Source organism: Schistocerca americana, chromosome 5 (genome assembly GCF_021461395.2).
Source record: "Schistocerca americana isolate TAMUIC-IGC-003095 chromosome 5, iqSchAmer2.1, whole genome shotgun sequence".
Taxonomy (NCBI): domain Eukaryota; kingdom Metazoa; phylum Arthropoda; class Insecta; order Orthoptera; family Acrididae; genus Schistocerca; species Schistocerca americana.
Genome location: NC_060123.1, coordinates 386,468,616 through 386,481,257, shown reverse-complemented (window position 1 = coordinate 386,481,257; position 12,642 = coordinate 386,468,616). Strand labels below are relative to the sequence as shown.

The window sequence follows — 12,642 nt, the reverse complement described above, 5'->3', positions numbered from 1 at the left end:
TTAAACGTAATGCCCTCCATTCTCTTGAGCAACACCAATTGGGGTGCAGATCACTCTACACTGCTGTGACTCTACAGAGCCCTTGTCCAGTGCCAAATTGACTATGGGAGTGTGGTTTATGGGAGTCCGGTGACCAGCGTACTGGTGAAGGTTGGGGTCCCTCCATTGCAGATCAGATGTGCACAACTGCTGGCCAGTTATGCTGGACACATTTGTAGTTCTCCTGAGCATCCAAATTACCATCCCCTTTTCTCGCCCGCGGTAGTCCATCTCCCACATCGGCGCCCCAGGTCGGGACTAACGATTGCGGTTCATGTGCAATCCCTTCTCTCCTAACTGGAGTTCTTCCCTTTGCCACCTCCACTAGCGGTCCGTTCACGTACACCTCCATGGTGTACGCTCCGGCCGCAGCTTCGTCTGGACCTTTTGTATGGCCCTAAGGACTCCGTTAACCCCACCACTCTCCGCTGTCACTTCCTCTCAATTCTTTACGTGTTCCGTGGCTCTGATGTGGTTTACACCAATGGCTCAATGGCTGATGGTGATGTAGGCTTTGCGTATGTTCATGGAGGACATATTGAGCAGCACTCCTTGCCGGATGGCTGCAGTGCTTTCACTGCAGAGCTGGCGGCCATATCTCGTGCTCTTGAGCACATCTGTTCATGCCTTGGTGCGTCATTTCTCCTGTGTACTGACACATTGAGCAGCCTACAAGCTATCAACCAGTGCTACCCTCACCATCCTCTGCTAGTGTCCATCCAGGAATCCATCTATGCCCTGTTTGTGTGGACACCAGGACACGTCGGAATCCCAGCAAAGAACTTTCCGACAGGCTGGCCAAACATGCAATGCGGAAACTGCTTCTGGAGATGGGCATCTGAGAAGCTGACCTGCATTCTGTCTTACACTGCAGGGTTTTCAGGCTTTGGGAGATGGAATGGCATAACAGTATGCACAACTAGCTTCGTGTCATTAAGGAGACAATGAATGTGTGGATGTCTTCCATGCAGTCCTCTCGCAGGGAATTAGTTGTCGTCTGCCAGCTCCGCATTGGCCATACATGGCTAATTTCATGGTTACCTACTGCGTCGTGAAGATCTTCCTCTGTGTCGCTGTGGCTCCCAAATAATAGTCGTCCACCTCTTGCTGGACTGCCCACTTTTAGCCGCTCGGGCTTTTAACTTTCCCAGCTCCCTACCTTCGGTGTTGGGTGATGATGCGTCAGCAGCAGCTTTAGTTTTACATTTTATTCATGAGAGTGGGTTTTATACTTCTATGTAGGTTTTAGCGTACATCCTCTGTCCCTCTGTGTCCTCCACCCTAGTGCTTTTAGGGTGGATTTGTTGCAGAGTGGCTGGCTTTTCCTTTTTATTCTCATGGTCGGCCACCCACTGTAATCTGCTTTTTTGTTTTACTTTCCTCTGTTTCTAATGTCTCTCTGTTGTTTTCCTGTCCTCTTTTGTTCCTTTTAGGGTTCATTGCCTCTCCTTCGTTCTTGTGGTTTTTGCTTTTTTCCTGTTTTGTGTTATACGTCTCATCCGTTTTATTCTCACACTTGTAGCATTGTTTTATTAAGAACAAGGACCGATGACCTCATAGTTTGGTCCCTTGCCCCCTTTTTTAAACCAACCAACCATCCCCTCTGTGTGGTTAGTAGCCATGTATCGTTTCCATATTGCTGTTATTCCGTCCTCAACTTTCAGTTGTTTGATTCTGCACAAATATTCAGTCAGATCTTGACAAGATTAGCATTGTGCTTTAAATGTACATAAATGTACAGTTATATATATTCATGAAATAAAAAGTAGTAGTATCCTAAAACTATAATATCAAAGAGTCACAGTTGGAATTGTTTAGCTATTAAAAATACCTGGATGTAACAGTTTGTAAGAATATGAAATGGAATGTAAATAGGTTCAGTTGTATGTAAAGCAGGTGTCAGACTTCAGTTAATTGATGAATTGATGGAATACTAGTATACAAAGAAGATAGGTTACAAAATACTCTCATCTAAACCCACATTCTGCAGACCACTGTGTGGTGCATGGAGGAGGGTACCTTGTACCATTATTAATAATTTCCTTTCTTGTTCCGCTTGCAAATAGGGTGAGGGAAAAATGGCTGCTGTATGCCTCCATATGAGCCCTAATTTCTCATATCTTCTGTTCGTAGTTGTTAAGAGAAATTTACACTGGCAGCTGTAGAATCATTCCGCAGTCAGCTTGACATGCTGATTCTCTGAATTTTCTCAATAGGTTTTCATGAAAAGAATGTCGTGTTTCCTCCAGGGATTCCTATTAGAGTTCATGATGCATCTCCGTTATATTTGTATGTTGATTGACCTACCAGTAACAAATTTAGTGGCTCGCTTCTGAATTGCTTTGATGATTTCCTTCAATCCATCCTGTTGGGGATCACAGACATTCAAATAGTATTCAAGAATGTGTCACACTTGTGTTCTATAAGTGATCTTCTTTATAGATGAATTACACTATCCTAAATTTATTCTCATAAATCCTAGGTGGCTATTCACTTTCCCTAATATCACACTTATAAGCTCATTCCATTTCATACTGGCTTGCAACGTTACACCTAAATATTTAATCAGCATGTGTCAAGTAGCACACTACCAATGCTGTATTTAACCATTACAAGATTGTTTTTCCTACTCATCTGCATTAACTTAGTTTTCTATATTTAGAGCAAGCTTAGTCACTCAATGACACCTTCCCGCACACCTCAGCATCATGAGCAAACGTTGGAGATTGCTGTCCATCATATCATTTGTGCTTTTAACTATAAGAGTGGTCCTATTGCATTTCCTTGGTGCACTCCTAGTGAGGACGATGCACTGGGTTCTATCACATAAGAAGTCTCAAAGCCATTTACATATTTGGGAACTGATTGCAAGTGCTCAGACCTTCATTAAAAGTTTGCCGTGGGGCATCACATCAAATGTTCCTGGAAATCTAGGAACATTGAATCTGCTTCATGCCCTTTATCCATGGTGCACAGGATATCATGTGAGAAAATGGCAAGCTGAGTTTTGCATGAGTGACATTTCGTAAGTATGTACTGATTTGTGGATGGAAGCTTTCTTTCTCGAGAAAATCTATTATATCTGAACTCAGTGTATGCAGTAGATTGATATTAAGGACGTTGATCTGTAATTTTATGGGTCCATTTATTTTACCCTTCTTGTATATTAGAGTCACCTCTTCTTTTCTCCAGTTGCTTGCGACTTTGTGCTGGGCAAGAGATTTATGATACAACCTAACTAAGGGACTAACACCGTCGAGTACTCTCCGTAAGACTGAATTGAGAGTCCGTCCAGACCTGGTGACTTATTTGTTGTCAGCTCTTTCATTTGCTTCTCTATGCCAGGGATACCTATTACTATGTCTTCCATACAGGTGTGTCTGTGATGGTCAAACTATGTAATGTTTGTACAATCCTCAGACAGAATGGCTTCAACCTGAATTTTAAAACTACTTTTGCTGTCTTCTATTGCCACACCAGACTGGTGACCAAGCCTTTGGCCAACTCAGCAGTTTCACTTAGGACCAGAAATTTGTCAGGTTCTCAGCAAGAGCTTTTGCTAAGATATGACAGTGAAAGTTGTTGTATGCTTTACACATCAAACTTTTTATAGCTTTACAAATTTCAGACAACTTTCGGCATGATCTTGCTTCCTGGCAGATTTCTTATCAACTCACTCTCTGCTGCAGAGTAAAAATTTCATTCTGGAAACATCCCCCAGGCTGTGGCTAAGCCATGTCCCCGCAATATCATTTCATCCAAGAGTATTAGACCTGCAAGTTTTGCAGGAGAACTTCTGTGAAGTCTGGGAGGTATGAGGTGAGGTATGGGGGGAAGTAAATCTGTGGGGATGGGTCAAGAGTTGTGCTTGGGTAGCCCAGTTGGTAAAGCACTTGCCCGGAAAAGACAAAGGTTCCAAGTTTGAGTCTCAGTCCAGCACATGATTTTACTTTCAGGAAGTTTCAGCATAATTGGTATTTTTCTGAAAACAGAAAACTTCCAGAAAGGCTTCAAAACCTTTGTATTGAAAACTGTTTTAGAGAAGTATTCTCACCTGTGGTGATTGTTAAAATGATGTAATTGGCAATAGGACTAAAATATATCTGGCTATTATGATTTGTGGTACACTGTAATCAAAGCATGCCTCCTGATTTAATGTCGGTACTACTTTCTATTACCTTTACACCCCTAAAGAATCTTATAAATCAGAGAAAATTGATCCTCTTTCCCTCAAGAAGTTGTTATATAGCACGTCAGGGGCTGTTACAGTGAAGCTTCGTGTGTTCAGGTAAGCCGGCATTGAATGTCTCACAGTGTGCTGCCACATCGATTGTTGTCCCCAGTAACATGACATCCTGTGGATTTCTTGGATGTGGAACTGTAGGAGACCATGATGATATTGGCGTAATAGACAGACTGCAGACATTTTTGTGTTGAGGTAAGAATGGAATAAGAAAGCTGGTACAACATTATGAAAAAAGATTCAGTTGCCATTGTTAACGTGTAGAAAAATAGTCTATATATTTGCAGAGTGTGTTTACATAAACAGTTTCTGATCGTCACATTTGTGTTAATTTCCATCAATATCGCGGGGTAAAAGATAGTTGAATATAATATATTCTGAAGTTCTTTTGGACACAGCTTTTGGAAAACTGTCTTGAAGGATTAGTTTGAGAGCCCACATGCAGTGAAAATATTTTAGGCCTTGCAGCTACAAACAGGCATGACCTTATTGATGGCAACAGTATACAGACAGGGCTTAGTGATCATGATGGCATCATAGCAACAGTGTTTACTAAAGTTAATAAATCAATCAAGAAGTCTAGAAGATTATTTTTTCTAGAAAGAGCATATAAGCAGTTGTTGTTGTCTTACACTGAATGGACATCATTTAGTTCCACTATGATGAACATAGAGTAATGATGGATGAAGTTTAAATCTATAGTAAATTGTGCTCTGGAGGAGAAGTATGAGCATAGTAGGTAGATTAAGCATGGAAATGACCCACCCCAGTTTAATCACAAAATTTGGAAAATGCTGTGGAAGCATAAACTGTTACTCTCTTGGTTCAAAACAGAATGTGTAAATGACAACAGGCAAAAGTTAGTGAGGATTCATGTGGCAGCAAAAAGATCAGTGCGCAAAACGTACATCTACGACCACCGTCATACCATCAAGAAAAATCTGATCCTACATAAAATTGCTAAGCAGGTCAAAGTCTTGTATCCAGCCACTCATTGACCAGTCTAGTGTGACAATACAAGATAGCAAAAGGAAAGCTGAAGTTTTAAATTTCATATTTAAGAAATCATTCACACTGAAGGATTGTTCAAACATACCAACATCTGACCATTGCAGAGACGTCCTTATGGAGGACATAGTAACAGGCATCCTTGGTACAGAGAAGCAGCTAAGAGAGCTGACAACAAGTAAGGCACCAGGTCGAGAAGGAATCTCATTTTAGTTTTACAGAGAATCCTCTACTGCATTAGTCCCTTATAGCTTGCATTCATTGTGAATCTTTCCCCATGCTCACTGTTCAAAGTGACCAGAAAAAAGTCAAGTAACTCCCTTATAAGAAGAGTAAAAGAATGGATCCGCAAAATTACAGACCAATATCCTTAACATTCGTTTGCCACAGAATCCTCGTAGATATTCTCAGTTTCAGCATAATAAATTTCCTGCAGATGGAAAAGCTTCTGTCCCCAAATCTGCACGGATTTAGTGAGCTTGCCGTTTTCTGACGTTATCCTGTGAACAATGGAAGAAGGGGCAACAGGCAGATTCCATACTCTTTAAGTTTCCAAAAATCATACGGCATAGTTCTCCAATGCAGACTATTAACAAAGGTATGAGCTTACAGAATAGGTTCCCAGATATGTGAGGCACGCAAAGACTTCCTAAATAATAGAATATAGTATATTGTCCTTCATGGCAAGTGTTTATTAGAGACAAGGTTATCTTCTGGTGTGCCCCAGGGGAGTGTGATAGGGTCACTTTTATTCTCTATATACATAAATCATGTGACAGACAGGGTGAGGAGCAATCTGCGGCTGTTTGCTGATGATACTATGATGCACAGGAAGGTATCATCATTGAATAACTGTAGGAGGATACTAGATAATTTGGACAATATTTCTAGTCGTTGCGATAAATAGCAGCTAGCTCTAAATGTAGAAAAATGTAAGTTAATGCAGATGAGTTGGCAAAACAATTACATAATGTTCAAATACAGCATTAGTAGTGTGCTGCTTGACACAGTCACATCGATTAAATATGTAGGCATAATGTTGCAGAGCGATATGGAATGAAATGAGCATGTAAGAGTTGTAGTAGGTAAAGCAAATGGTTGGCTTCAGTTTATTGGCAGAATTTTTAGAAAGTGTGGTTCATCCGTAAAGAAGACAGCATACAGAATACTAGTGTGACCCATTCTGGAGTACTGCTAACGTGTGTGGTATCCCCACTAGATCAGATTGAAGGAAGACACTGAAGCAGTTCAGAGGTAGGCTGCTGGATTTATTACAGGTATGGTCAGTCAGCACATATGATACAGAGATGCTTCGGAAACTCAAATGGGAATCGCTGGAGGCAAGGTGAAATTCTTTTCGACACTATTGAGAAAATTCAGAGACCAACTTTCAAAGCTGACTGCACAATGATTCTACAGCTGCCAGTGTACATTTTGTCAAGGAGCACAAAGATAACATAAGAGAAATTGGGCTCTACAAAGACATATAGACAGTTGTTTTTCCCTGGTTCTCTTTGGAAGTGGAATAGGAAAGGAAATGACTAATAGTGCACCATACAATAGCTTGTGGAATATGCATGTAGGCATAGAAGTAGATATTCTGATGGAATAATTGGTATGTCTGTATGATTCAAAGGACATGAAAACGTTTTAAACAGTATTTGCTTGCAAATAGAGCAATCTGCTGATAAACTGCTGTTCTATGTATTTTCCATGGAAAAACTTTCTTGAAATTTACATTTTTTATAAAAAGTTACAGTGGATATGATCTTTTGTTAGTTAAAGAATCTATTGTCGGTCAGTAGAATTATAAGCAAGCTCTTTTTTTTTTTTTAACTCAAGAACTACAAAGAGTAGATCTATATAAAACACATTACATTCTGCTAGTCAGCTGTTCTCAGATGTTTTCCTAGTTGAAGATCAAGGAAAATATTACATATTTTGCACAACCAAAGATTTAGTTACAATATTGTAATTACAAGTTTCCTTGAACGACTGGCTTATTTCACTAACTCAGTATTAACTGCAGTTCTTGATGTGAACTTTGTGTTAAATGCTGTGTTGAGTATCAAGAAAGACCTGTGTGGCTTATATATCTGGGACTCGTTTTCATCAGTTTTGGTATTGTGAAAGTTAATTTTTTCTTCAATGATTATGCTGTTATTACCTAGTAGAAGTTTATATTTGTAGCAAATAGATGCTGGCTTTGTAAGACAATACTGAATTACTTTTTTATAAAAACAGATTATGTCACTTCTAACAGTGGAAAATCCAATATGGAATGTAACAATGTAATAAAAGGATAGGGCTACTTGTCATATAGCAGAGATGCTGAGTCACAGATAGCCACAACAAAAAGACTGTCACAAAATAAGCTTTTGGTCAGCAAGGCCTTTGTCGAAAATAGTGCATCCGCCCACTATCCTTCCCACCCCTCCCACCTCACTTTCGGGAGGATGACGATTCAATCCCGCTTTCGGCCATCCTGATTTGGGTTTTCCGTGATTTCCCTAAATCATTTCAGGAAAATGCCGGGATGGTTCCTCTGACAGGTCATGGACAACTTCCTCCCCCATCCTTCCCTAATCCACTAAGACCAATGACCTTGCTGTTTGGTCTCTTCCCCCAAATCAAATCCAACCCCTTCCACAGTGGTATTCCACCGTCCACCGAACCTACACAATATACTCGTCCATCCTTACACAACCCTTGCTCCCAACCCCTTACATCATGGTCCATACCCCCGTAAGAGACCTAGATGCAAGACCTGTCCCATACATCCTCCCACCATCACCTACTCCAGTCAGTGGAGGGGTGACAGCAACTAAGGCAGCCAAAAGCATTTGTGCAGATACGAGGATAATGCCATTGGACAGTGCATGGTCACTAACATCACGTATCCCATCAAAGGTAAGACCACTTGTGAAACCAGTCATGTGATCTATAAGCTAAGTTGCGACCACTGTGCTGCATTCTATGTGGGCATGACAACCAACAAGCTGTCCATCCGCATGAATGGCCACTGACAAACTGTGGCCAAGAAACAAGTGGACCACCCTGTTGCTGAACACGCTGCAAAACATGACATCCTTCATTTCAATGACTGCTTCACAGCCTGTGCCATATGGATCCTTTCCACCAACAATAGCTTTTCTGAATTGCGCGGTGGGAACTCTCCCTGCAATAATACATCCTACATTCCCGTAATCCTCCTGGCCTCAACCTTTGTTAGTCACTGTCCTCACCCATCCATCCCCTTGCCTGTTCCCATTCCAGCAATACACAGTCATCGTTCCACCATCACACTATCTTTTTACGTCACTCCTTTTCCACTACTTCCCCCCCCCCCCCTCCCCTGTCCCTCCATCTAACCTGCAGCACTTCACTGTCAACCGCCCACGCCTTACTATCCCTCCCCCTCCCCACCCCAGCCTCCTCCTTACCCCCACGCAGTTGCCACTCCCATCATTCATTGGTGCTGCTGCTTGCAGTGTGGTTTCAGTTGCCTGAGACTACAGTCACGTGTGTGAGTTGCATTTGCTTGTGTGTGTGTGTCTATGCCTGTTTTAGACAAAGGCCTTAGTGGCCGAAAGCTTTATTTATTTGTGATAGTCTTTTTGTTGTGCCTATCTGTGACTCAGTGTCTCTGCTATATGGTGAGTGGTAACTTTCCTTTTCATAATATTGTTACATTCCATTCTGGATTTTCCACTGTTTGCTTTTCACTTCTTATATATATGAATTTTATGTCCAAAAAGATATGTAGCACCAGTGTTTTATGGCTGATGAAATGTGTTACCAAAGCAGTGAGAAGCTTTTTTTTCTTTATTTTCAGAAATATTTATCTTGGCGAAACCTTCTCAAGCTATATTTGTGTCCACAATGACAGTAACCAGGTAGCAAGTGATGTTTCTGTCAAGGTAATGATTTTTTTAAACTCTTGTGTTTCGTTTTGTGCTAGATATGTTGTTTGCCACATACACTTTCATTATGATGGAAACTGAACAGATTGTTCATAAACAAAATGCCCCAATGAACTGAAACAAATGTACAACATGGCCTAGTACTGCAAGTCTATGTATTTTTAGATAAAAAAATCCACTACATTGCAGTCTCTTTTTTGGGCAATGAACTTTTACAATTAGTAGATTGAAAATCAGCTTCAACTGTGAATATATCTATTATTGCACATCTAGTTTAGGAATTCCATAGCTCAATTGTCAGGTGCCACCCATCACATGGTTTCTTAAGTCACAGGGTGCGACAGGCAATCCAGTTAATTATAAATATCTACCAAGTGTACAAGTATGAAATGCAGATTTCAGACAACAGATGTCGCACCAATGCAGTGTGTGCTATAAAGATTTGACATTGTGCCATTTTGTTGTATCATAAACAAGTGAAAGACACTCACACGAGTGATAAAATGGAAACAGGTGTGTGTAGCGTTGTGTTGTTTGTTCAATATGTTGAAATTTGTACCGAACAAAGAGCATTCACAGGCAGAGTTAATTTTTTGTGTTCATTTGAAGAAAACTGGTGCTGAATCATACCAGTTACTTAGAGAAGCTTATGGTGAACATGCTCCATCGCAAAAAGTGTGTGAATGATGGTTTCGGCATTTCAAAAATGGTGGCTTCGATGTTACGAACAAGGAACGTGGAAAACTGCCAAAAAAATATGAAGATGTGGAATTGGAAGCATTGTTCAATGAAGGTATTCACAAACACACAATCGACTTGCCGAGCAATTGGATGTTAGTCAACAAGCTGTTTCCAATTGGCTATGAGAGATGAGAAAGATTCAGAAGACTGGTAGATGGGTGCCACAAGTTGAACAACAGGCAAATAGAAAAGTGCAAAAAAAATCTGAAATTTTGCTCATTCGGTAGTATAAAAGGAAGCCATTTTTGCGTTGTATAGTTACAGGTGATGAAAAGTGGTTCTATTTTTGAGAATTCCAACTCGTAGACAAAATGAAACAGAAAATTGAATATGCAAATAATCGTGAAAAAATTCAGTTACTTGCTCTTGTGCCACGAACTTGGTCTTGACAGAAAGTCAGTTCCCAATTTCAGGTTTCTGAATATTTGGTATGACAAGCAAGAGCTCTTTTAATGAAGAAGGGTATTTAATTATGGCTGAGCAGAAAAGAGGAAAGACATTGTCACATGATACCGTGCAAAGAGTAAAGAGTTTTTATTTGGATGATGAAAACACAAGAATAACGCCTGGGGGAAAAAAGACAAAGTGAGCACCACCAAAAATACCCATGAACAAAAGCATCTTGTTTTAAGTAATTTAACTGAACTGCATTCTCTCTCAAAAAAAAAGTATCCTGAAGACAAAGTAGGGTTCTCAAAACTTGCTTCTCTTTAACCAAAACAGTGTATACTTGCAGGATCATCAGGAACACATACTGCATGTGTGTGCATTTACCGCCAAAACATTAAATTGCTTCTGAATTCCATTTCTATTAAAGAAACATACCAAGATCTAATTAAAATAACAACATGTGATATAAATAGCCGAGCCTATATGTTTTGTCTGTGTGGAAAAGTGCCCCACCAGTTCATTGCCTCAAACCCACTTAGAAAATGAAATAGAAGACTATGATCCTGATGAGGTGGTTCAAATACAGTCAATGGGCATAAACTGATAGAATGACTTCTAAAGTGTTCAAATCAATTCTCTATCAGAATTCTGTGACACACTAATTAAGAAAATTGAAAAACTTACTCTTCCTTTTTTTTTCTCAATTACAATCTGATTATATGAAAATAAAGAAGGAAACACTCGATGAAGGATCACTGTTAATTTTAATGGATTTCAGTGAAAATCTCAATTTTGTTGCTCAAGATGAACTGCAGGGGTACCATTGGAACAATGGCAGCTGCACTCTGCACACTTCAAAAAGGACACACATTTGCATGCAAAAAGTATTTGTATTGTTCCTGATGATCTAGAACATGAGGTAGCCTTCTTGTACCAGACTAAGAAGATAATATTGAATTTTTTTAATTGTGAATTTCCAGAAATTTATCTTGTGTATGTTGAATATTTCACTGATGGTTGTGCTGCACAATATAAAAATTGTAAGAATTTCAGAAATATCTTCTACCATGAGCACGACTTCAACATAAAGTGCAGCTGGTCCTTGTTTGCTACCGGCAATGGCAAATCTCCCTGTGATCGTATTGGTGGCACTGTTAAGACTTGTCACAAAAACAAGTTTTCAAAGAGTTTATAAAGGTCAAATACCTACAGCTTCACAGGTATTTGAATTCTGTCACGAGAACCTGCAATGCATTTCAGTTCTCTTTGTTTCAAAAGATGAAATGGTACAAGTCAGACATTATCTTTCTCAGCATTTAACAAGTGCAAAAACAATTCTGTGCATCACATTGTACCAATACCACCAACCAAGATGGGAGCAAAAAGGCTGAGCTGTGGTAGGGATTTTACTATTGTGCATGATTTCTCAGATGCTCTTCTGCCACTAATGCCAGAATGCACTGTGCAGCCCAACTGCTATGTTGCATGTGCATATGGTTCTTCTTGGTATTTGGGAATTATTGAGAAGGTGAATTGCGAAGGAGGAGATGTTACAGCAAAGTTCATATGTCCTCGTGGACCAGCCCCATCCTTCTATTGGCCTGATAATGATGTTTGTGATTCTTTCTCTCATGTTCTGTGTGAAGTTGTCACAACAGCAACAGGCCGTACTTGTTCTCTGAGCAATGAGTCCTCAAAGTTGATGGAAGAAAAGTGGTTCTCGTACAAGAAAATATTGTCTAAGCATCAAAGTGTCTCGTCACATGTGTAGTTACGAACCAACTTTAATGCAGATTGCAGCACCAGCACTTAGTGCAGTGTCGACAATATTGGCTTTTGACAAAATGCTTAAATATTATAAACAAAATGCTATGTATTTTTACATAGAGTTAATTTGAGTTAATTTGGTTATGGCAGAGGTAAGAAAGTGTTCATATGTCATATAATGTACAAGTTGCCCTATATTTTATAATGTGTAATTTTGTTTCGTATATTGCAATTTTTGTTTAATTTGGATATTGTTATGTGTACTTATATTGTTAAAGTCTCTTGGGTAGTAATTTTATTTCTCTCTAGTGTGTGTGTGTGTGTGTGTGTGTGTGTGTGTATTCCCCAGTGCCATTCATTTCTCAAAACTGATTTTTTGTGTGATGAAACTTTATTATTTGTAGATCACTTTCCAATTTTTTTGAGTGTTTTCCAGAGGGGGCAGTTGTCCAAAATATTTTTTATAATTTAACAATAAAATTAAATAAAATTAATTTAAAAAAGTTTAATTGGACCAGTCTAACATGTTTT

General features: G+C 39.6%; 1 protein-coding gene across 2 annotated transcripts in view; it reads left to right on the top strand.

The window, feature by feature from the left end:
• Nucleotides 1-12,642, top strand: part of LOC124615357 (trafficking protein particle complex subunit 13) — a 218,862-nt gene that overhangs the window by 80,597 nt on the left and 125,623 nt on the right. For both annotated transcript variants that reach the window (XM_047143171.1, XM_047143172.1), the window contains exon 3: nt 9,126-9,210. In XM_047143171.1, the coding sequence (XP_046999127.1) occupies nt 9,126-9,210 (85 nt within the window). The remainder of the gene's footprint in view (nt 1-9,125; nt 9,211-12,642) is intronic.